Source organism: Pleurodeles waltl, chromosome 1_2 (genome assembly GCF_031143425.1).
Source record: "Pleurodeles waltl isolate 20211129_DDA chromosome 1_2, aPleWal1.hap1.20221129, whole genome shotgun sequence".
Classification (NCBI taxonomy): domain Eukaryota; kingdom Metazoa; phylum Chordata; class Amphibia; order Caudata; family Salamandridae; genus Pleurodeles; species Pleurodeles waltl.
Genome location: NC_090437.1, coordinates 107,670,874 through 107,695,841, shown reverse-complemented (window position 1 = coordinate 107,695,841; position 24,968 = coordinate 107,670,874). Strand labels below are relative to the sequence as shown.

The following is a 24,968-nucleotide window of genomic DNA, read 5'->3' as shown; positions in this document are numbered from 1 at the left end:
CTTTTCCGGAACTGGTCAATTGGGACTGGGAAACCGAGGTTCGGCGTGCTCATAGGTTTCCGGTAGCTCGACGTGAGGGAGGACACTTAGCAGAACCCATATATCCTAGAGCCATTTTAGTCTTTTTTGGAAACTACTTGTTACGGCAGGCCATATTCGACAAAGCTCATCCAAATGCCCCACGCAGTGTGGAAGGGGTTACTTGTTTTTACTCTGCAAGATTTTTGCCATGCAACTGTGGAGCGAAGATGGCGGCTTCGACAGTTGATTAAACCATTTCAGGATAAGGGAGGGGAGGCCTATTTGTTGGCCCCTGCTCGCTTAAACAGTGGTGAATGGGAAAGGAAGAGTGTTCACATCTGAGGTTCAAGCAAAAGAGTATTTAATGGGGCTCAAGGATGTTAAAAAGTGAGGGGGGAATCTTTCGGTAACATAATCCTAGGGGCAGATATGTGAAATTAATATGGCAGTTCGGGGGCGGGCAGGTGGCTCACATCTACACGACACCAACATTCAGGCCAATGGTGGTCTGATTGCTCAACAGGGTGGGGGGTGGCTGGTTGGGAGAGGGAGGTTCCGACCAGACCATGTGGGGGGGGGGGGGGGGGGGGGCAGGGGGTGGTTCGAAAGAAAAAAGTGGGAAAGGAAGGGATAATACGATTTGCAGGATTAATGGAGTAGAAAGAGAGAAGAAGGATACCCGAGGTGTGATTCAAGCAGATAGGGAAGTATTTGGAGAACAAGGAAAAAAAAGAATAAATGACTTGGCTTAGAGTAGCATCAATATTTGTGGATTAAATGATCCCCGAAAAAGGCGTAAAATTGCATAAGATCTAAAAGTCCTTAGGGCCGACATCTGTTGTTTACAGGAGACCCATGTGGAACATAATAGTGGAATTTTTGGCTCACAGGGCATGAGAATGGTGGTTTGTTCAGAACAAGACGTTAAGACTAAAGTGGTGGCAATATTGGATCGGAGTAATAGATTAAAATATGGAAGACAGAGGGCAGATAGAAATGGAAGATGGATCTACTAGCTACTACATCTAAGGGATATCAGGGGGGTATACCTCGGGTACATAACGCGATGGTCAGGCTATAGAAGGAGTTAGGGTTGGTGGATGCTTGGGTAAGCTATGTAAACCAGATCCCGGGTATACTTATTTCTCGGCTCCTCATGCGAAGTTGGCTCGGCGGGATTTTTTTTCTTCTTTTTTTTACATCCCCAGAGTTGCTAGTGCATGCTAGTATGGAATTGTATTCGCGGTTTATGTCAGATCATAACCCACTAGTATTGGATCTGGATCTAGATGGTCTCGAACATAAAATTAGGAGGTGGACCTTTGAAAGAGGGCTTCTCAAGGACCCGGATTTTTGTGTCCGTATGAGAAGCTGGATAACCGAATATCTGGAGATCAATCAGGGGACCGCCCTGCTAGAAACGGTTTGGGACACCTTAAAAGCAGGAGCGCGGGGGAAACCTTAAGTTTTAGCATTAGGAAACAAAAAAGTACCCAAGCTACAATGAAGGACACACATATGAAGCTTGGAGCTGTAGAAAGGCAGCTGATTATACCTATAGAAAGGGGGGAGGATATAAATAATATTCATGAGTAGATTGCTATTGTAAAAGCAGCTATAAATGAGGCTACAGCAAAGAGAATAGCAGAAAAATACTTGGGGTTATTAGAGAAATTAGGGATCAACAAGGACGAATAGTAGTAGCTGCGGATAGGATTAGGGAAGTGTTTCAGAGGTATTACATGGAGCTATACAGCACCACACCTTCGCATACAGAGGTAGAGATTTTGGAGTTTCTTAGCTCTATTAGGATTAGCAAACTGTCAGATGAAGACTATTTGAATTTGGAGGGACATATTGATGGTTCGGAATTAGAAATGGCAATGAACGATCTCTCAACAGGGAAAGCCTCCGGTCCTGATGCAATTCCCCTAGAATTTTATAAAAGCTTCAAAACACTGTTGTTCCCTCTGATGATGGAACTATTTACTCAGGTGCAAAATAGTAGTAAAAACCCTGGCTTCTTGGGATTTGGCCAATATGGTTGTCTTTTTGAAGAAAGGGAAAACTCCACAGAATCCAGGCTCATATCGGCCAATCACATTGATAAATAGTGATGTAAAAATGTATTAAAAAATTCTTGCCGCCCGATTATCTTCTGTTATTAAGAAACCGGTAACACCCAGGCAACATGGGTTTATTCCTGGGAGAGACACTACCGAACACATTCGGAAGGTGATCACACTTTTCGATGCTACAGAGGTGGCGGAAGAACCTATGGCAGTTGCGCTGCTAGATGCTGAGAAAGCGTTTGATAGGGTAAATTGGAAGTATCTGTGGCAGGTCTTGGAAACTTATGGGTTCGGGAAGAAATTTATCCTAGCAATAAAAGCTATATATAGGTCCCCTGGGGTGAGAATACAGCTAATGGGAGGGCAATCTGAGTGTATTCAAGTGAGGCGGGGTACTAGACAGGGGTGTCCATGCTCCCCATTGTTGTTTGCTATCTATATAGATCCCCTGCTCAGACAGCTAGAAGGGAATAATATGATATCGCCAGTTTGTAGGTTTGGCTGGGATACATAAGTTTTGGCATATGCAGATGATATAGCCATTATAACTTCCAATCCAGACGTAGCACTGAAAGAAATTGAAGAGGTGACGAGCAAATTTGGGATGTTCTCTGGCTATTTGTTAAATGGAGCCAAAACGCAGTTGCTGACCAATAGACATGCAAGCACACTGGACAATCGGAGGGTCAACCACGCAGTATACCTAGGCATTGACATCACTCCAAGGGTAGGAGAGATTGTCAATCTGAATCTCGACCCGATATTAGTAAAAGTTAAATAGGATATGAATAGATGGAATAACTTACATATGACCATAATGGGAAGGTGTAATATGGTCAAAATGATTCTTCTTCCTAAATTGCTGTATATTTACCGTGCTATTCCATTGAGTTTCATGAATTCCCGTTTTGAGGAGACAGATCGATTGGTAATGAGATTTATATGGGCATATGGTAATTGTAGAAGGGCGGTTAAGTTTATGTCTTTACCTCAGGAAAAGGGGGGGTGGTCCCTCCCAAATATGAAATTATATCAACTCGCAGCAGCATTTCAGTATATGCGCCCACTACTGGGGGGGAAGATGGGTAAGACTGGGGTAGAGTACTGTCCAAACATCTATGAGCTGCTAGTAGGATCAATAGAGAATGGATGTTTGGTAACCTTTCATGAGCCCGGGTATTACAAGAAAGTAAGATATAAGGTACTGGAGGCGGCCTATAGATGTTGGCACCCATGGCGGAAGAAGAATGGGCTGGGAAGATTTAATTATACTACAATAAATAATAACCTGTCTTTGCCTGAAATATTTAAAGATAATCATCCCGTAAAATGGGTCTCTCTAGGCATAAGAAGGCTAGGAGATCTTTTTGATGAATTTGGGGTTAAGATGTTTGAGAGTCTTCAAGAACAGTTTGGATTCGAGCGAAAGGATTTTTTCAAATATTTACAGATAAGAGATTTTTTTAGTAGAAAACGGGAGGGGCACAGGGATTTAAAAGGAATCCCTTGTTGGAGGATATATTGTAAAAATCTAATACAACAATAAAATTAATCTATTCATCACTGATGTTAGAACAGCCCATCGATCTTGCGAAGCACAATGAGAGGTGGGAGGGTAAGTTTGTAGATGAGGGTATTAGTTTCCTAAACTCATTAGAACTAGGATACACCATGCTACTTTCTTCCTCACTACAAGCACAACACTACAAGACAGTGTTCGATTTATACTATACACCAGCCCATCTTGCTAAATGGGGTGGACTACAAGAGACAAATTGCCCAAGATGTGGGATGTTTGGAGCCGACATTATTCATATGTTTGCCACTTGTGGCAAACTGACGGCACTGAAAGATAGTATGCAACTTGTGTTAAAAGGAGTAGTGGGATATGAAGTCGATCTTACCCCTGAGATTATGGTCTTGGGGGTTGCAGAGAAAGTGGGGGAACGGCACAGAGCCTTAATTTTCTTGGCCATGGCAGTCTATCCATTGTGCATTGCCTCTGCATGGTTGGACCCACTACCCCCATTGTGGCAACAGTGGTTGGGCAAATTATTATCCCTGTACCATCTTGAGGTTGCTCTGTATGATCGGAAGGGAGATCGGCTAGGAGAAAAGGGAAAGTATTATGGCGACAATTTCAAGAATGGATCTTGGATAGCTGTGGTTAAAGTTTTTGCCCCTTCAATATAAAGGAAATTATATTTTTCAATTAGACTATGTATCTACCTTTGATATCTTATGTTATGGTTTAAATTGGTGTATTAATGTAATTATTTCCCTTTCTTTTCTTGAAATAATAATTTAAAAAAAAGAACAAAATAATCTGTCCATGCTTGATGTTCCACAAATTGGTCTTGATGTGCTGAAAGACTATTACCATAAAAAAAGATCTTTACCAAGTAAAGCAGTTGCCAGACTCATGGAAAGGCAACATCTTCTATCCGATTTATAAGAGTGGTTTTCCCGCTTCTCCTCTAAACTATAGGCTAATAGCTCTGATTGACGTCAAAGCAAAGCACAAAGCATCCTGTCTTCGCATCAGTTAACAGCTTGGATAAACAAAAAACATCTTATACCAGGAAGTCAGACAGGATTTAGAGTTGGTATGGGGGCACTAACAAATGCAACAGCACTACCCTTGTTAGCTACGAAGGCCAAATATGGGAAAAGTTGTTTATTTGTGTGTTTCATCGATCTCAAGCTGGCCTTCGAACGCATTCCCAGAGCTCGACTGTGGCAAAAACTGGAAGACTGGGGCCTTCCCAGTTTCCTACTGAGTGCGATCATTGAACTACATACAGACACCTGGGCTCAAGTCGATATTGGAGAGGGTGGTCAAGTTACTAATAGAATTCAAACAGCTAACGGCATCAAACAAGGATGTGTCCTAGCCCAAACGCTGTTTAACTTATATCTTGCAGAATTGGCTGGTGTGCTTTCACTTGAAAACAGTCATCCACCCATTACAGCATGGCTACAATATGCAGATGATATTGTATTACTTAGCCAAACACTAGTCAGCTTGCAGCGCACTTACTGATACTCTTATTAGCTATATGGACAAGCAAGGCCTTGAAGTAAATTTTAATAAAACCAGGGTAGACCAGCTGGTTGATTCGAAATTCAAATCATTTGCATGATTTATTAAATAAATTGGGTGGAGGTAGTCCCTTCATATAAATATTTGGGACTCACAGTAGATGCTCAAATGACTTTTAAACCACAGCTTGCTGCTGCTCAAGCTAAAGCACAGTTCCTCATTTATGGGTTTCAGTTACTAAACTAAAACAAAAACTGAGCTGTCCTTCACTTAACCATTTGCTTTCGGTAATGTTGGCGTGCTTAATTTCAACAGTTACTTATGGGGCCGAAATCGTGCGGGGGAAGGAATTAGCCTCCTCAACCAAATTCAAAAGAAGGTTTATAAAACAGTGTTCCAGATTCCAAACTCGGCTTCACCCGCATAGATATGTTTAGAATTTGGGTTGAAAAAACAAACATTCCAGTGCAAGAGTGCTTATATTAAACTTTTCTGGAGACGTCGAGCTGCAGAGGGTGGCTCTATCAGCAACCTATGTTTGTTGGAACTCGAGGAACAACAGCGTAGCAATGTAAAAGGCTCATGGGGTCATTATTTAAATCATGCAATCAAGGAACAAGGCGTGCAAGAAGCATGGGCCATGAACTTGGGGAAAGTGGAGTTCAACCACATAGCAAATGTTGCTACTCGATCTATGTCCTTTTTAACAGACGAAAACATGTTTGCTACAAGAAGGCATGTCTGGTTGTGTACTATCATCCTATAAAATTTTACGGGCCCAGGAATATCTATCAATGTACTTTTCTCAAGTTCTGAAACATCAGTTTATGGTATTTCACTTTGGTATGATGGAGACTAAAGACATTGCCCCTTCTTGGAAATGTACGCAGTCTCAACTTTGTCATCTTTGTGGGTACAAGCAAGAGACACTTCAACATGTTTTCTCTGTGTGCCTGGTGCCGGAAGTACAAAGGAAAATTTACTTTAAACCTATTTTTAGGATTTTGAACATACACTCATGTAGACAAGCAGTTATTAGTTGGCTGAGCAGCACTTCAATTCCACTGCCCTGTACGGCTACAAAGTTTATATTTAAAAGTAATGTCTTAAATGATCGAGTAGGTCAGGTCAAAGCCAAGAGCTGTATTGAGTGTTTTTATGTTAATGGGTATAGTTAACAGATATTAAAAAAAAGAGTGGGCTGAGGCCATTTTAAGCTAATATAGAGTTTGAAGGGTCTACTGTTCCTTGTAGCGAAGCTTGCAAGAGAACCTGCGTTTAAAACATTTTTAGTTGACAACTCCCCTGGATTGTTTTTATGATACTTACTGTATTTTGTTGCACTGTCACTTCAATTAGGTTAATAGTGTTTGTATGGTCTCCAGACGTATCTTTTGCAGAGGAAAGGAATATGCAGGTTTGTCATATAGGCAACTCAAGTCAACCCGTGGGACATGTAAGCATGGGTACCTTATTAGCTGAGAGGTTCCTAGTAGAGAGTTTGCAAGAGAACTCACATTTAAAAATCTTCTAGTCACTACTTTCCCTGCAGTCTCTACATGGATTGTTTTTATGGCACTTACTGTATTATGTTGCTCTGCCACGTTAACTAGGCTAATTGTAACTGTATGGTTTCAACACTTATCCTTCAGAGGGGAAAGGAGTCAGAAGGTTTGTTATATAGGCAACTCAAGGCACCCCGTGGGATAAGTAATTGTTAGTACTTTATTAGCTGAAACCATGTGCCTTGTTCACAGTTTAAGCGTGTATTTAGCATGTAAATGTTCTTGTCTTAAAAAAGTCAGGTTGGGATCGCTTTTATAATTTTGAGTATTTTCATGCTAAATTATAAAGAATGTTTTGCATGTTTATCTTGCCAGGATTTATGTGATTTGATCTTAAAGCTGGTGTTGCTTTTAATTAACTATGCTAATAAACTTGACTTGTCTATTACCATAAAAAGGAGATGATCTGATTTGATAATGTCCACCCTACCCGACCTGTGCACAAAGACCAGGAATAACAAGAGTGGAAAACAGCACTTTAATCACCCTGGTACAACGGAAGCCATTCGTTTACCTTTCTTTGCTCGCAGGACTCGCCCCAATCGCTGAGCTTCTTGCCTTCGAGAGCCGCCGTGGGAAGAAATCTGAATTAAGACATTAGCCTCTGGCAGATCAAAAGAGGTGTCTCCTACCTGAAATTTATAAGAACAAATTGCAGTTTTCATAATGACCTTCAAAATTAAGTGCATTTCATCTAATAGGTCTATTTTCACGTAACAGCGTAGAACGATCCTCTGGTGATTAATGAAAGATCCTAGGAATAATAACTCATCTAGACAGATCAACAGAAAGCAGATTACTACCAGGGCTGCCGCCTGACTCCTAGTTGGAATTACACAGATTAAATATTGGAAGCAGAAAGTGAACCAAAACATTAAAGGGTGGAAAGTCTGTCTTATACTATGGGTGAAATGAGCGAATAGTTCCTTGCAAAGACACAACATCGAACAAGTTATATTTAAGTGTGCCTTATGTAAATTCCCAAAGGCACTTTTCATTTCCACATACCTATCACTAGGCTAGGGTCTTCCGAATAGATCTTTTATATATTTACATTTATTTCTGAAGTTTTACTAGTTTTAAACAGGTCGCCTCTACCCATTCAGAGCATTTTCAAATGTGGCTACATACATGTAGTGGTGGGAGGTGGAGTGAAGAAAAGACGGGATGGATTGAAGTTGAATGTAAAAAAAAATATATAGTGGTCTGGTTCAGCTAAAGGAGTGGGACAGGAGATTATGTAAGGGAGAGTGTAGGAGTGTGTGTGTGTGTTTTTTTTTTAACCAGTCCTCCTAGACATGGTAACGCAGAGAAAGTGAACAAGCCTTATGACGAGTATTTCCTATTACCTCTGAAACTATAGGGGGCAGGCCAACTGGACAGGTCAGTGAAATGTCAAGTGCCTCCTTTTTACGCTTTGACTATCAAGGATAACAAGGTTGAATAGTAAAGGCTTTGTTTCAATTTACTTTTTGTTTTACCTATTTTTGTGTAGTGCTTTTGCAATATATAAGTGGCTTCAAAGGGTGTAAGGGCAGTCAAAAGTAGAATATTACTTGAGAGAAATTTAACAGAGAACACTGAATCACCAGGAGTGGGGATGGTCAGCTGTGTGTCCAGCTACACAAAAGCCTGTTGTAGGGGTGTCTTCAAACATTTCCTTAATCTTGGAGGAATATATTAAATGTAAAGGAGCAAAGAATGTGTTTTCCACAGTGAAAAGCCTTAAAGATAAAGACACTAACTACGAGTCATATGCTCTAACCCCCGTTATTTCTCTCCTTTGAAAATTACCTTACCGAGACTCCCGGTGTTGGTGAAATAACAGGTAATACACACTTGTGGGACAATATGCATGAATTCATGTTTCGGAGCGAATTCCTGCATATTTTTCCCCATTAATTCATAAAGAGAAACACTGTGGCAGATCTCTGTGTGAAGCACCTCAGCTTATCCCTCCGGGCCCATTAGAATTAGTGAGCCACTGATAATGAAAACCATAGTGTTCAACTTCCAACAAGTTTGTAACTAGCCTCACTGATTGTAAATCGGGTTTGAATCGTCAATCTTAGCAACCTTTTGATATCGTACTATACCACCAGATAAATCCTAATGTAGGAGTGAATCTGGCAATAACTGGCCTGTCACAAAAGGACTTGAATTCAAACCTTTCTTTCCTCAGGAGCCAGCAAAGTGGCTTCAAAGCAGGGCAAATGAGGTTCTTGCACATCAGCCTGCTGAGACCGCGGACTGCAATGTTTAGCGCTCTAGAGCTTAGTCTTTGTTTTCACAGAAAAGTCCTGTAAATTCTGTTGTAATAATAAATTCTGAAGAACTCTGCAAGCACAAGAATTATCCTATGGGGTAATCACAATGGGGGTCAGGGTTCCTCGACGGACATAAAGATGATATAATGTGCTTCTTTTGAATTCACCTGTGAGATCAGAGACAAATTGGAACATAGAAGAATGTCCAGATTTCAGACATTTTGAGAAGGGGTTAACGGTTAGCCCAGGGAAGGAGGTTAAAGGAAGGGAAGCTGTGAGGAATTTGGGTTGTCGGTTGAGGGGGGTGAGAGCCTTGCTCAAGCAACAGCCACAATCCCCATCAGGGTGAACCACTAAAATCACTAAACAGTGTTTAATCCCTTTGGCAGCCCGGCACTGAAGCAGTCAGGCTTTACACATTGCCTATGAGGTAAGTACTTATGCAGCACACAAAGAATAATAAAGTGAGAATACAATACAAGAAAAAACCCACACCAATGTAGAAAAATATAGTAAAGTTTAATAAATTATGTGATATCAAAACAACAAAAATCCAATCAGTAGCTGTAGTTAATTGGCTCACGCTTGATCTGGACAAAGTCACAATCTTAGGCCGATCGTGATGGAGAGCAGGCTGAACACAGGGACTAGAGGTTAGGCCCTCGGATAATTGTACTTTGTGTCCTTAATGAGGGGCACTGCACAGCAGCGGTTCCAAGGAGCGATGCAGGGGCTACATTGGCTTGTGTTAGTTCTGGTGAGGCGCTGCAAAGGCTGTAATGAGAGGTCTGCATCAAGTTGCTTTAGTTCTGATGAGGAGCCGCTAGGGTTGCATCAGTGATGATGGGCACCATAGGTAGGCTGGTAGAGCACTTTTATCCCCACTTCCAGAGGTCCAGAACTGGAAAGGCACCACCTGGGGGGTTAGGACTCATAGCAGATCAAGTTCAAGATGGCTGGAGCCTTTTCTGTCTCTGAAGCTCTCATCAAAAGGCCAGACAACTAGCCCCTTGAGTCACATTGGTGGTCCTTGGTTCAAGATGCAGGTTCAGTCTTTCTTACTCAGGCAGCAGAGCAGCTGGCCAGCCGCACAGTCCTTCCTGCAGCAGAACAGTCCTTCTTGCAGCAAAGCAGCCCTTCGTAGACTTCCACAGGTCAAGACCTCATCTGAAGAGTGGGTCGATGGTTCCAATATTTATACCTGGAGCCCGCTTTGGAGTGGGAGAAGTTTCTGGAGTTTCCTCTACAATGGTGTCTGGAATTTCCTGCCTCGTTGCCCTGGTCCCAAGTCTGTCTAGTGGCATGTAGGGTAGTGTGAAGTCCTATGTGAGTGTTATTGGCAAGTGCTTTTGAAGTGCAAGTGTGATATGGGATAGCTCCACTCCCTCAGTATGGCCCATCCTGCCAAAAAACAGATAATGTCTGGGAAGAATAGACACAGGCCAACTGCCAACTACACCTAGTTATGTGCCCTAGGAACAGGCTGCATGCACAAAATGGTTAGGATAAGAAAATGCTAACTTTCAAAAAGTGACATTTTCAGAACTGTGAATTAAAGAACAAGCTACTTACCTTCAGTAACACCATATCTGGTAGAGACTATAACTAGCTGCAGATTCTTTACCTTAGAACTAGCTCAGGAGTCGCACAGGGTCTGGAAGATTTTTTTGTGAGCAGCACCCCTGCGCACCAATAGGAGGCATTGCTTGCTTTCGCATGCCACCTTGTGAGCACCGGATAGGACATCTGCTGCACCTATATAGGCACCACCTAGGTGCGCTAATGTCAGTTACTTTTCACAACTTTGCAAACAAGAAGCGCCAAGCCATGAACAACACTGACTACTGGTGTGGATAACTAGGGCCCTGAAAGGGATACAGCCCTGATCCTAGAAATCTGCTGGCAGAGTGAGGGGGATGGGTGGGTCAGTAAGGAATCTGCAGCTAGATATAGTCTTGACCAGATAAGGTGTTACTGAAGGCAAGTAACTTGTTCATCTGATAAGATACTTCAAGCTGCAGATTCCTCACCTTAGAAAAGATACCAAGCAATATCATCCATGGAGGTGGGTCTGCGAACCAATTTCAGACTAGCAATTCCTGCAGGACAAAACGGGCAAAATGCCCATCAAGATGGACCAGACTGTCCAGGTATTAATGTTTGCTAAACGTGTACAGGGAAGCCTACATTGGTGGCTGGCAGATATCCATGAATGAAACTCCGAATGTTAAAGCAGTGGTTGCAGCTTTAGCTCAGGTGGAAAGAGCATGCAAGCAGTCAGGGGGTTGCTTCTTGCCCAATGCATTGCAGGTTCTATTGCAGAGTACAACTCATCTGGAGAAGGTTCTTTTCTGCACAGCACAACCCTTTTTAGCTTCTACATATCCCACAATAAATTGATTGCCCAACCGGAATTCCTGTGTGCTATCAAGGTAACAACAATGCTCCTTTGGGGTCCAGATGATGGAGATGCTCCTCAAACTTGGAAGGGTGAAGTACAGCATAGAAAGTAGGTAAGATGATGGATTGACCTACATGAAAGGGCGTGACCACCTTCCGAAGAGAGGAGGCCCGCGTGCGATGCACCACTTTCAAGATGGATGAATAAATAGGGTGGCTTAGAGGACAAAGCCTGCAACTCACCAACTCATTGGGCAGATGTTATGGCCATAAGAAAAGCTGTTTTGATGGTGAGCAATCGCAGGGAACAATTGTAAAGTGGCTCAAAAGGAGCGCACATTGAGAACCGGATTCAAGTCCCACTGAGGCATAATGAAAGGAGAAGGTGGTAAAAGATGAACTAAACCTTTCAAGAACCTATGTACAATAGGAGATTTAAAAGAGAAGGTTGATCAGGTATTCTGAGGAATGTAGAGATAGCAGAAAGATAGCCCTTAAAAGTGCCCAGAGCTGACCCCTACTGGGCAAGAGATAGAATAAAGAGAAAAACCTGAGAAAGGGGGGCATAAAAGGGATCGACAATTCTGTCTGAACACAAAGCCACAAATTTCTTCCAATGGCCGGCGTATACTGTCTCCCTGGGGGAATGTTGGCTGTCAAATTAACATCACAAACCTCAGGAGGAAGGTCAAAGTCTGCAGACTGCCACCACTTAATCTCCACGCAAGAAGACAGAGACTGAATAGGTTTAAGTGGAGAACCCTCCGCTGCTGCTCCAACAAAATATTTGCCTCTCTCCCACCGAAGGGACAGCCTGATTGAAGGATTGATGGCCATGCTTTGTGGCTCCGGATACCAGACTCCCCGTGCCTAATCTGGAACCACAAGAATGACTTGGACCTGGTTGTTCTCGATCTTCTTGAGAACTCTGGGCAGAAGTGGTATGGACACAAAGGCGTAGAGGAGGCCTGAGCTCCACTTGAGACGAAAAGTGTCTCCAAGCAAGAGCCACCTTAAAAATGCAAGCATGCAAAACTGCTGAAATTGAGTGTCCTTTGTGGTGGCAAACAGAGCTAACCAAGGCTTTTCCCACTGCTAAAAGAGACTTTGCTCATTCTTCGGATAGAGATGCCATTCATGATCCACTAGACTCCTTCGAATGGGTTTATCCGCTTTAGTATATTCAGAGACCCCGCTAGGTGTTGACCCACCAGGGAAATGTCCTGATTTTCTAGCCATGTCCAGAGATGTAGAGACTCTTGACAAAGAGTCAACGACCCTCCCGCCCTGTTTGCTGCAGTACCACCTCAACCAGCCATCCTTTGATGGTGGGTAGAAAGGCTTTCATTGCCGCCGGGGCTTCAGCAAGTTGATGTCTGGATTCCACCGGAGACCAATGTCCTCTGATTTCCATCTCTCCGAAATGGCCACCTCATCCCAGAAGTGATGCATCTGTCAGTACTGAGAGATCAGGTTGGGGAAGGGAGGGGGATCTGCAGCGGACCCAATTGTGGTTCGTTAGCCACCACTGTAGATCTTTCTTCACGGTAGAGCCCGCTTATGCCAACATTCATTTGTCACCAACAAGATACAGGAGTCCATGAGTCCCAACAGCTTCAGAGTGTCTCACGGAAACCCAGGATAGAGACTGAAACATTGGTATCATAGCCAAAAGATCTTGGACACACCGCTGTGGAGGATAAGCCAGAAACTGCACTGTGTACAGAACAGCTCTGATGAAAGGGAGCAACTGAGAGGGTATCAGGTGTGACTTTGGCACATTTATAGTGAACTCCAGGAGATCCACCATAGTCTGGAGGTAGGAGATGATAGCATGGGTTGAACTCACCTTCAACAGCCAGTCATTGAGGTAGAGGAAGACTGACACCCCTAATTTCTGCAGATGAGCTGTAACCACCACCATCACCTTGGTGAATACCCGTGGGGTGCTGATAAGGCCAAAGAAAGCATGGCAAAATGGAAATGCTTGCGGTGGACTGTAAACCACAGGTAACACCTATGGGCAGCCAGGACAGGGATATGAAAAGAAGTCTCCTCCAAGTCGAAAGGTACCATCCAGTCTCCTGGGTCCAGGGCAGACAAAACCTGAGCCAAGATGAGCATCTTGATTTTCTCCATCTTGAGGAAGTAGTTGAACAGCCACAGGTCTAGGATGGGACAAAGGCCTCTGTCCTCATTTGGCACCAGAAAAGTAGGGGGGATAGCAACCACAACCTACCTCCAGCATCAGGACCCTCTCTAAAAATCCCTCTTCTCTTTGGGCAAGAGAGCAGTGACTTCCTTGCGGAGAAAAGAAAGATGATCCTCCATCAGCCTGTCTTGAGACTGTGACATGGGTGAAGGATACCTACAAAGTGGAGAACGTAGCCCCTTTGAATTATCTGCAAAACCCACCTGTCCAATGTTATAGACTGCTAGTTTGGTAGGTAATGGCATATCCTGCCGCTAACTGTGCACCTGTGATTTTAGGGCACAATAGGAGGGTTTTGAGGCTGTAGATGTTTGGGTGGGGGGTGTGGACTGATCTGACCTCTGGCTGCCTAATCCACAAGGTTTCTGGTTACCATGCCCTTGACCGTGCAGGGGTTGGGGAGTGTGTGCGGCATGGTGGCTGGGGGAAATTGGCGTGTTTGGTAGCCTCTCCCAGAGCCAAGAAAGGGGCAAAAAGCGAACTGGTGATGATGTGCGGCTGAAGATAAGCCCAAGGACAGGGCAGTAGCCAGACTGTCCTTAAATCTCTTGATTGCTGAGCCTGCTTTGTCTCTGAAGAGACAACAGCCATCAGAGAGCATAGCTATCAAAGAAAACATGATATTCCCCGAAAGGTCACTAGTCTGTAACCAGGCATGGTGACTAAGGGCTGTTGACGAAACTGCGCTGCCCAGTACGTTGAAAGTGTTGAGACCACAGCGAATTGTGGACTTTGCTGCATCTCACCTGTCTGTTACTGTCGTAGCTGGACTCTCGCTCCTAGGCCAGACTGATGGTTTAAGGATGACAGCACTTTTGTTTGTAGGTGGCTTAGTCACTCCTACAACAAGTCACAACTGTCAGCCCAACCCTCTCGGCTCACAAGCAGTACCTTACCAAAAACCCAAACAGTAAAAGGTGATTTCTGGCAACCTTACACATGGACTTTTAAATGCAACATCTCGGGGGAATGGTGGTGGAGCATAGAAGATTATCTTTTTCTCACATTAGCATTAAGTCTCAGTCACACACAGGCAATAAAGGAGATGCAGTAAAGTTTTCAATAGGTTTATTAAAAAGATTTCAATCTACGATAAAATGCATGAGATGCAATAATCAAGAAAATGATCAAGGCAACAAAGCAGAATTGTAAAGATGAGAGTCGTGAATACAAAGACCCCCAATAAACATGAAATGTAAAATCCCTAAAACCCTAGCATGGAGAACCTAATCTTTAACATAACGAGAGCTAGGTGTGATAAACCTAATCTGTCAAAACCAGGTCCATGAGAAGCGCCCCCGCCAACCCTTGTTACTTTGGAATGAGGTCGCTAGATTGTACTCCGTGGGGACACAAATTCTGGGTCTGCATCAAGGCGACGTGTAGCACAGACAGCATCAATAGCATCTGGTAGGAATCCCTGTGATAACCTTGTCTGCGTGAGATTTATTTATACGGATCTTGTAGGACCCCTGTCAAAGGTACGTTTCCAAACAGACAAGGATGGAGCATGGGGCAATAATTAGATAAACAAATCCCGCTAAAAAGACATTATGTTCCTGTCCCACTTAAGTGGGAAAGGGACATGATGTGACTACCTACATATATCATTTGTCTTCGGCGCTGATAGTGACTCCTTCACAGAGTGGTACTGATAACATAAAATCAAAACATTTCACCAACTATAAACATAGCAGCCATTTTGAAAGAAATACTTGAATAAATAGGCTAAGACAGAGCAAGCTAAGTAGGTTAAAGTCATTATGTGACAAGGGCACATGCCTGCAAGCCAAAAGGCTAAGCTAAACTTCTGATTCCCATTATAACTAGATAGGATCCACTACTGCTTGAGAGAGTACAGCCTGAGCCTCCTCTGGGACCGTAGGCAGCACTTGCCTAATCGTGTCCCACAGAGCATGGGATTCGCATCCTAAAAGGCATGCAGTGTTCACAGACCGCAATGTCAGGCTGGTGGAAGAACACATGTTCTTCCTAAGTGTTTCCAGCCTCTTGGATTCCCTATCCGGGGGAGCGGTAGAGAACGTGTCAGAGTTGACGTGAGGTAGAAGCCTGGACCACCAAACTCAGACGTGAGGAAACTTGGGTCCTCTGGGGCAGGGTAGTGGCTATGGGCAACTGTCATATATACAGGAGCCCCTGTATTGGGTTTGTACCAAGTACCTAAAAGGACATCTGTAAAGGCCTCTTTAAATGGGAGGAGTGGTTCAGATGGGGAGACTCACAACTGAAGCCACTCTGTCAAGACATTGATCTTGACTGCCACCAAGGGCAAATGAAGGTCGAGGACATCCAGATCCTTCCACACCACCACTGCAAAAACACTCCCTCCTCCATAGCCATGGTAGGGGAGAAGGCTTGCCTGCATCCGGGGAAGTATCCAGGCCACTAGCTTCACCCAGTTTCTCACACCAGTCTACATCTTGCTCATAAGGTGAGACTTTGTCAGGCTCCTATTCCTCTCCGAGACCAAGCCCATAGTAATAGGGCTCAAGATCCTATCTGTGAGGTAAGGTTCCTGATGATGCTGGATATGGTATTGAGTGCCGGCCCCCACAAGCTTTATATCAGAGTTGTGGATTTAAATGGGGATGGTACTGCCAGCAGGCATCAGAAGAGTCCAAAATCTACAACTACCCACATTGGAAAAAAGGGTAAGTTTTCAGTGGAAAAATGTGATGTGGTCATGTGGTGATTTGGGCCGTTTCCTGTCATGGGCACTAGGCCAACCAACACAAGTGAGGTATGATTTGTATCTTGAGGCTTGGAAAATTGCCAGTTGGATGAAAGTTTTTGGCTTCCCACATATTGCAGATCCTTCCATCACAGAAATGTGAAGAAAATGTGTTTTTTAGTCAAAGTTTGAGGTGTGCAAGGGATTTTTGATTAAAAGCCGGTGGTCAGAGCCACACAAGTCACCCAACCCTGGATTCCTCCTGGTGTCTGGTTATAAAAAATTAGCAAGTTTCCTAGGTTTCTGTAAGTGCCAGCTGAGCTAGGGTTCGAAATCTGCAGCTATCCACTTTGCCAAAAAAGAGTCAGTTTTAAGTGGAAACGTGTTGTATCAATGTTCCATTTTGGGCTGTTTCCTGTCGCAGGCACAGGGCCGACACACTCAAATGAGGTACCATTTGTATCGGGAGATTTGAGGGAATGCCGGGTGGAAGGAAGTTTGTGGCTCCCCACAGTTTCAAGACCTTTCCATCACAGAAATCTGACTGAAAATGTGGTTTTTTTTGCTTACAGTTTGAGGCTTGCAAGGGATCAGGCGTAAAAAAAAAAAAATCAGATGAGACCCACACAAGTCTATACCCCCCCCACCCAAGAGTTCCCCACAGGTCTAGTTTTAAAAAATTGTGCAAGTTTTTCCCCAGGTGCCACCTGAGCCAGGGATCAAAATCCACAACCACCCACTTTGCAAAAGAAGGTTCAGTTTTGATTGGAGAAATGTGTTGTATCTATGTTGAGTTTTGGGCCGTTTACTGTCATGGACACTATGCCTACCCACACAAGCGAGGTACAATTTTTCTCCAGGGACTTAGGTAAATGCCAGGTGGATGAAAGTCTATGGCTCCCTGCAGATTCCAGAACTTTTCATCACAGAAATGTGAGGAAAATGTGTTTTTGTCAAAGTTTGAGATTTGCATGGAATTCTGGGTAACAAAAACCTGGAGAGATTCAAGCATACAAAATCTACAGCTACCCACATTGCAAAAAAGGGTACGTTTTCAGTGGAAAAATGTGATGCGTCAAAATTGTGTTTTGGGCCGTTTCCTGTCACGGGCACTAGGCCTACCCACACAAGTGAGGTATCATGTTTATCATAAGACATGTAGAAGCATAGAATAACAGAACATATGTTATTAACAAATGGACTCCGCTACATTGTTTCCTTTCAAATGTATATGAGTGTATAAAAAAGAAGACATTTTGAAAAATACCCTCTAAATAATTTGCTAGTATGGGTACCCACATTCAGAGATGTACAACTAAGCACAATTAAACCCCATATCTTGTACCCGTCTCAGAAATACACAGGTTTCCTTGATACTAATTTTTCACTCTATATTTTTCACTGTAAGAATTGGATCTATACTTCGTATTCAATGAAAACCCACTGTATGGTGCAGTTAAGTTATTGGCTCTGGGTACCTTGGGTTCTTAGAGAACCTACAAACCCTCCATATCCCTGCATCGACAAGAGTCTAGCGGACGTAATGCCATATTGCTTTTGCAAATCAGCTATTGTGACAACAATTTACAGATGAAAACCTTGTCACAAATGGCAGTTTTTTCCTACTCACTTTCAATATTTCTTTATTTCAACAGGTATTTTCCTTGGTAAAGGCTTGAGGGATCTACACATATGACCCCTTGCTAAATTTGGAATTTTATCTAATTTCAGAAATCTATAGCTTTACTGGATCACCCAGGGGTTTCACACTAGTTGCCATCACAAACTGGAAGTAGACTAAGAGCACAAAAACAGGAAGAGTTGGCTACATCTTTAAAAAATGCCAAAACTGTGGTAAAAATAGTTTTTTGGGTTCAGCTCTGCATGTTCCTCACAGCTGGAAGGAAGGTGACTTTAACACAGCAAACCGTTTGTTGAGGCCATTTTTAGGGGAAAAAACACACTTTTAATTAAAGCAATTGTTTTCCTATTTTTCCCCAAACAAACGTAACATTTTGCCTCTTTTCTTGGGTACCCTCCTGGGGTTACTCACAAACCTTTGGTAGCTTTAAAATCCCCAGGATGTTGGGAAAAAAGGACGCAGATTTGTCGTGGATACCTTATGTGGAAAAATGTTATGGAGCTCTGAGCGCAAAACCCCCAAATAGCCAAGAAAGGGCTCAGCATTGCTGCCTCAGCAGTTAAGGAGTTAATGGGTTAAACGCTATACGATAACTCTGACCTACGTAATGTAGCAAGATTTTTTTTTTTTTTCTTTTTTTTAAAGTTGTGTGGTATAACTTTCTCAAAGGTCATGGAAATTCACTGCTGGTGTTTTTTTGTTTAAAAAATAACAATAATAAAAAAAAAAAATCCATATTGACATTTCGAGGGCCGTAACAAGTGAAATTAACTTGAGCACAACTCACTGGATTTCTTTTTCTCTCCCATTTAATACTGATCACTTTTGCCTGTTTCCTTTTCCCTTTACACCTAGTTTTTGCTTTGCTGTTCTTAGTGGCTGTGTCAATGTTCCAAACTAGAACATGAATGAGAAAAAGAATTGCACACAGACTTCCATGTCCAATTGGGATATGTTACTGCACAGATCAGGATCCATTCACCTCAGGATGGACCTTATGCTTTTTAAGCTCACCCAGGATGTGCGTCAGTTATAAGGGCTTAGGGCTCTTCGAGTTTCTACTAACAATGAATAGTTTCAAGCTAGAAAATCAACATAACAGCAACAGGTTGGCTTAGTGAAGAGCTACTTCCGATCAGCAGCTAAAGTAACATTCGGATGCTGTAAAGGGCTCCTGTTCAGCAGCTACTGATGGAGAACAGAAACAACTGCAAAAATGGAGAGGCAGGTGGAAAGAGCGGACTTTCGGAGGCTAATTTAGAGTATAGCAGGGAGGGTACTTCGTCGATAAGGGGCTGGAGTACCATCTCTGCCAAACCCACGAGCCATTCACCCAATTTAGAGGTGGTGCAACCATCATTACGCCGACAACTGATCTTAATCTGGCTCTGTCGACAACATGCTCCTCCAATGACCAGACAAAGTACAGGCCATCAGAGGTTAGCTATCCAAACATCCACCTATTTTAGAGTGAGCCTTGAGACTTTTTTTTTTTTGCTTGCTTTCATAGCCAGAGGGACAATAAAAAATAATATGATGCCCACACCCTGGGGGTAAACCCCCTTGGTGTGGGGGGAATTATTTGTTTTATTTATTTATTTTCAACAAAACTTTGGAAGTTGTTTTTTGGGAAAAGTAAAACCATGTAAAAGTTTGACAGCCGTCCACCAAACTTTTACAACACTGCCAATGTTAAGAGATGTCTGCGGAGCAGGAAGACATCTCTAGATTTGGGGAATGGTCTACTGTCATGGGGGACAGTTTTTTACATCATGTAGGAAGCTGGCTCTGTATATACTATATCAAAATGAGATACAAGCGGTCATTATGACATTGGCAGTGACTGTTAAAATGGTGGTAATACTGCCAACAGGCTGGCGGTAATTACTGCCAAATTTGGCGGTGATAACTCCCATAGACAGCCAATGTAGCACACCATCCACCAGGGCGTTAAAACCACTGATCACGGCTGTAGCATCAACAGCCGGGAGGAAGACAAGGTACCGCCCATCATATTATGACACTGCAAACCGCCAGTATTTCCGGGGCCGTATCAATGCCATCAAAAGCGTAGCGGAAACACATCACAGAAGACCAAAGACTCACCAAAAGAGACACAGAGAAGATCAACACTGCCATGGAACCAGAACTGCAAGTCTTACCAATGCTCTTCTATGCCATGTTCCACCTGGAACACCAACGCCGACAAAGAAGACGATGGTGTGTACAGCCGCCTAGCACACAAGGGAGGGAGGGAGGAAAAGGAGAGTGACACACACACACACACACACACACACACACACACACACACACACGCCATACACACAACCAGCTGCAGACGTAAACCAATGGCACAGGACACATAGCATAATAATACAAGGACTACAGGTCGGCAGTACTGAAATTGTAATGTCAAGGCAATAGCCACCATATGAACAAATTTTAGAACAAAGATACATGAACAAATGCCCAGAAAGCGCCAATGCCCAGTCCAAAGTACATAAGGCCCACATGGCCACAGGGCACAGTCCAAGCCCCAACTTGATCCTGACTAACTCCGCACACAACTGTGCAGGGGCAACATCTCGGAAGTGGGCAGGCTCCTCAGGGGGAAGAGGGGTGGGGGGCACCTCAGCTGAAGTCGTGAACTTGCCCTCTGCTTCTGCCGTGGGCTCCATGCCCAATTCCCAATGCTGGGTAGTGCAAGGACCCAATCTCTGAGGTGGGAAACTTGCCCACTGCTTCTGGAAGGGGTTCCTTGTACAACAGTCCCTAGAGGGTGGCCTACATGCCCTCTGCTGGCGGTAAGTGCTCCATTGTCTCTGCCAGGGGAGGTGTCTCCTGGGCAGCCTCTGCCGGAGGTGAGGGCTGCTGTGTTCCCAGCTGGAGGTGAGGGCTTCTTGCCTGTCATTGGTGGTTGAGTGGGAACCTTTATTGTCATTGGTGGTTGAGTGGGAACCTTTATTGTCATTGGTGGTTGAGTGGGAACCTCTTCTGTCATTGGTGGTTGAGTGGGAACCTCTTCTGTCATTGGTGGTTGAGTGGGAACCTCTTCTGTCATTGGTGGTTGAGTAGAAACTTTAACTCTCCCGGCTGGTGGAGTGGGATCCTTCCCTTTCCTGGCTGGTGGAGTGGGAGCCTTCCCTTTCCTGGCTGGTGGAGTGGAAGCCTTCCCTTTCCTGGCTGGTGGAGTGGGAGCCTTCACTGTCCTGGCTGGTGGAGTGGGATCCTTCACTGTCTTGCCTCTACGACTAGGAAGTGCCTCCACGGTCCCCGTGGACTGTTTGGCTGGGATGTTGGGACCCTGCTCTTACGGGCAGGACAGGGGAAGGAGGAGGGAAGAGGTCAAGTTGGGCAAGGAAAAGCTTCTTAGGGACGATGGGGCAGGATGAGGGAGGAGGGATGGGAGTGGAGGTTGAGGGAGTGGTTGTTGGAGGAGTACGTCTACTGGACTTGGGTGCAGGTGCCTGGGCAGTGTGCTGATGTGAGGTAGATGGCTGTTGGGTATCTGAGTGCCTGCATTTGTGTCCTTTAGGAGGGGGGGGGGGCAGACTGGGTGGGAGAGGACACGTGGATGGATGTTGTGGAGGTGTCTGCTAGTATGTTGCTTGGTGTGGTGATGCTGGTGGTGGCTGTTGAAGCAGTGCATGCAGTGTGAGTGTGGACGTGACTGAGGGAGGTGGAGGAGAAGGAGGAGGGGGAGACCGTGGATGTGAATGTGTGTGCAACTGTCTGTTGTTTTGTGAGTGCTTGTGGACTGGAGTGTGGTGCCTGTGTTTGACTGTGCCACTCATGTGATGTTTTGTGTGCATGCTCGTCTGTATGTGTGCATAAGATGGGTTGGGGTTGAGGAGACTAGGACTGGGAAGTGGTAGTTGGAGGGGGAATGGTAGGAACAGGGACAGTGGCTGCAATCAGAGAGGAGGCCATAGCTTGAAACGATCTCTGTTGGGACGGCAATCCACAATGGTTGCCCTCCAGGAATACATTGTATTGCTGCTTCTGGGATAACAGCCCCTGGATGGCATTCACAATGGTTGACTGCCTTATAGAGATGGATCTCAGGAGTTCAATAGCCTCCTCACTCAGGACAGCAGGGCTCACTGGGGCAGGGCCTGAGGTGCCTGGTGCGAAGGAGATGCCCACCCTCCTGGGTAAGCGGGCACAGGCAACTCGCTGAGGGACTACTGGGATGGCGGTGCTGGTCCCGGGTGGCAGCTGTACCTGCAGCTGGGGTGGTCACGGAGGTGTCCGTCACCACCAGGGAGCTTCCATCGAAAGAGGAATTAGAGTCTGTGTTGTCACCTCCTGTCTATGCCGGGGTGCTCCCCTCGCCCTCCGTCCCACTGGTTCCCTTGGTGTCGGTGGACTCTGCCTTCTGGGTCCTGTGGGATGCAGCTCTGTCGCCGGTGCCCCTGCTCCTCCACCACATGATGCTAATGCACACATGGACAGGATGGCAGAAGAAAAAGGGGGGGTGGGGAGAAGGGGAACACTGGGTCAATTACAGCACCAACACCACAGTTGGCATACACAGCACCGTCACACACAGGGATCAGGATTGAGCACTATGCATTGCACTGGCATTCAATTGGCTAGATGCCACAGCAAGATGAGGGCCAAACACTGCCAACTGCACACCTCCTGGAACCCACAAAGCCCTGACTGACATGGAATGCAACCGAGCTAGGTGACTTGCATTTGCCATACACCCATTACCCTTGAGCTGGAATATGCTGAAATGTCTTTCCTGGCATTAAGGGGCACCCACTAACTCAAACCCACCACCTGGATCCCATGTCACCTACAAATTATTGTAGTAATGCCCACTGTACTCACCCCCTTGTGGCTGCTGTGATGCCCTCAAGCACCCATCCAGCTCTGGATAAGCCACCACCAGTATGCGGGCCATCAGGGGGGTCAGGTTCCTACGGGCACACCTTCCTCGCTGGGAGGCCATCCCTAGCTGAGTCTCTGCAGTCATCCATGCCCAGCGTCTCAGTTCCTCCCACCGTTTCCTGCAGTGGGTGCTCCGCCTGCTGTAGACCCCCAGGGTCTGCTGATCGGCGGAACGAGCTCCCTTTGCAGGAACTGAGGAGTGCGGCCTGGCCTGCGGGTGCTGCTCGGGCCGGCCCAGAGGCGTCTGGCCCTCTGTGGAGGTTCCTTCTGCTATGAGAGAATCTGGAGAGGACGTCGGGCTTTGCCAAAGCATGAGGTGAGCGGCGACCTACCTGGCGGTGAGAGCTGGATGTCACCCTAGATGACGAGGTGGCCTGGGAGACTACGGTGAATTGGAGGGCGAAAAGCAAGGGGACCCTTGGATCTAATGCCTGGCACAGGCCTGAGGAGACACCATTTATTACCCTTTCGGTGCCAGGAGGAGCAGCTGGGTTGGTGCCTATTTTTGGAATCTGGGGCTTTCAGTTGAGGTGAAAGATTACGGCATTGACAATCCAGCTTCTACAGCCGATGCCTTTTTAACACACCGGCTGGCATAGCGGGTCAAACGAGCAGCGAGCCTGGGATGCTGGTGGACTGGCGGTGATCCTGTGCAATTGAGCGGGACGGGGAGGGAGGCTGCTCGTGCTGCTGCGCCTGGACTGTCACATCGCGCATGCAAGCGGGCCTCCTATTTCGACAGTGAGGCGCCAGCCGGTTCCGCAGCGAATAACCTCCTTCTGGACATCAATATGGCAAGCACGGGTCACCTCCGTTCTAGTACCGGCCCCAAACCTCAGACGTCGCAATCGGAATCTATGTCCCTAGATGACACTAAATTGGAAGCAGTGCTGGCAGCTGTGGAGCGCATAGGCACCTCTCTGGAACAAGCTCGGACCTCGTTAGAGGGCAAAATCGATAAGGTGGCCAGCGACCTTCACCTCCTACATGTGGACCATCGCAAATTAGCAGATAGAACCCGCACGCTAGAGGAACAGCTACAGGACCTCACGCCTAAGTCGAACCAACTGGAGGCCTCACTGCAAACTGCGCTGGAACAGATAGAGACACTGGAGCATCGTGTGGAGGAAGCAGGGGGTCCCACTAGGCACAACCTTAGAACAGCGTGTCTACTGGAAGGCGTGGAGGCCCCATATGCGGTTGCTTTTGCTGAGTCTTGACACCGAGGGCTGCTGCCGGACGGCTGATGCCCTTTTTTTCGATTGAGCGAGCCCACAGAGTTCCTACTAGGGCCCGACCGCCTGGCGCTGGCCCACGTCCATTCCTCCTCCTGCTCTTACATTATGCGGATAGGGATATCATACTACGGGAGGTACGAACACTACCTCTGATTATTGTGCAGAATGCCCCGGTTATGATATTCCCAGATTACACCATGAATGTACAAAGGAAACGGGCATCCTTCCTGGTGGTTAAACGCAAACTCCGTTCTCTCAACTTGTCATACTCTCTACTATTTCCGGTCAGACTACGAGTGGTGGCAGATAATAAAACGCACTTCTTCAGAAGGCGACGTGGGACTGGCTGGAATCTTCGGGACTGATCAATCGACGTGATCCCGTCATGACAGAGCGGGTGATTCGAAATCTACAGCCCCATAGATGTCGGAACCGCAGAAAGAGAGTGGCTGTGTTGGGGGAGGTGCGATGCGCCCCCCGATCTGGAACTAATTATACAAGAACGTTGTTGTGCATTACAAACCGCGGCGGCCCTTGGTGCCCTCTCAGTGACTTTGGATGGTGAAGCAGGTCCCGCAGACTCTGTTGGAGATATGGGCTCCTCCCTTGAGACATCCTCTGACCTTGGTTTGTCCTGCTGCCCCGAGGTGACGCCTCAGACAGCTGATGAACTACTTTGAACTCACCCACAGATTACGCATTTTACTGTACATCAGTTTGTGTTTGGGTCAAACGTCGACTATGCTAGTTTGCTGCCTACTACGGATATGCTTTGTGACAGCCTAGAGACTGCTGGGCGTGGTGCCACTCTGTGTCCTCTACACTACATGCTGCGCTCCGCTGTAACTGCTTCCCCACTTTCATGCTGGGTTCGGGGTCCCGACTTGAGTACTAGCGCTTCTCTGGCACCTGGTCTA

At 45.6% G+C, this 24,968-nt stretch overlaps 1 protein-coding gene across 2 annotated transcripts in view; it reads right to left on the bottom strand.

Annotated features, from left to right (window-relative positions):
* The window catches only part of ERCC3 (ERCC excision repair 3, TFIIH core complex helicase subunit), a 733,178-nt gene that overhangs the window by 140,712 nt on the left and 567,498 nt on the right, over window positions 1–24,968 (bottom strand). For both annotated transcript variants that reach the window (XM_069236738.1, XM_069236742.1), the window contains one exon: window positions 7,216–7,333. In XM_069236738.1, coding sequence (XP_069092839.1) covers window positions 7,216–7,333 — 118 coding nt within the window. The remainder of the gene's footprint in view (window positions 1–7,215; window positions 7,334–24,968) is intronic.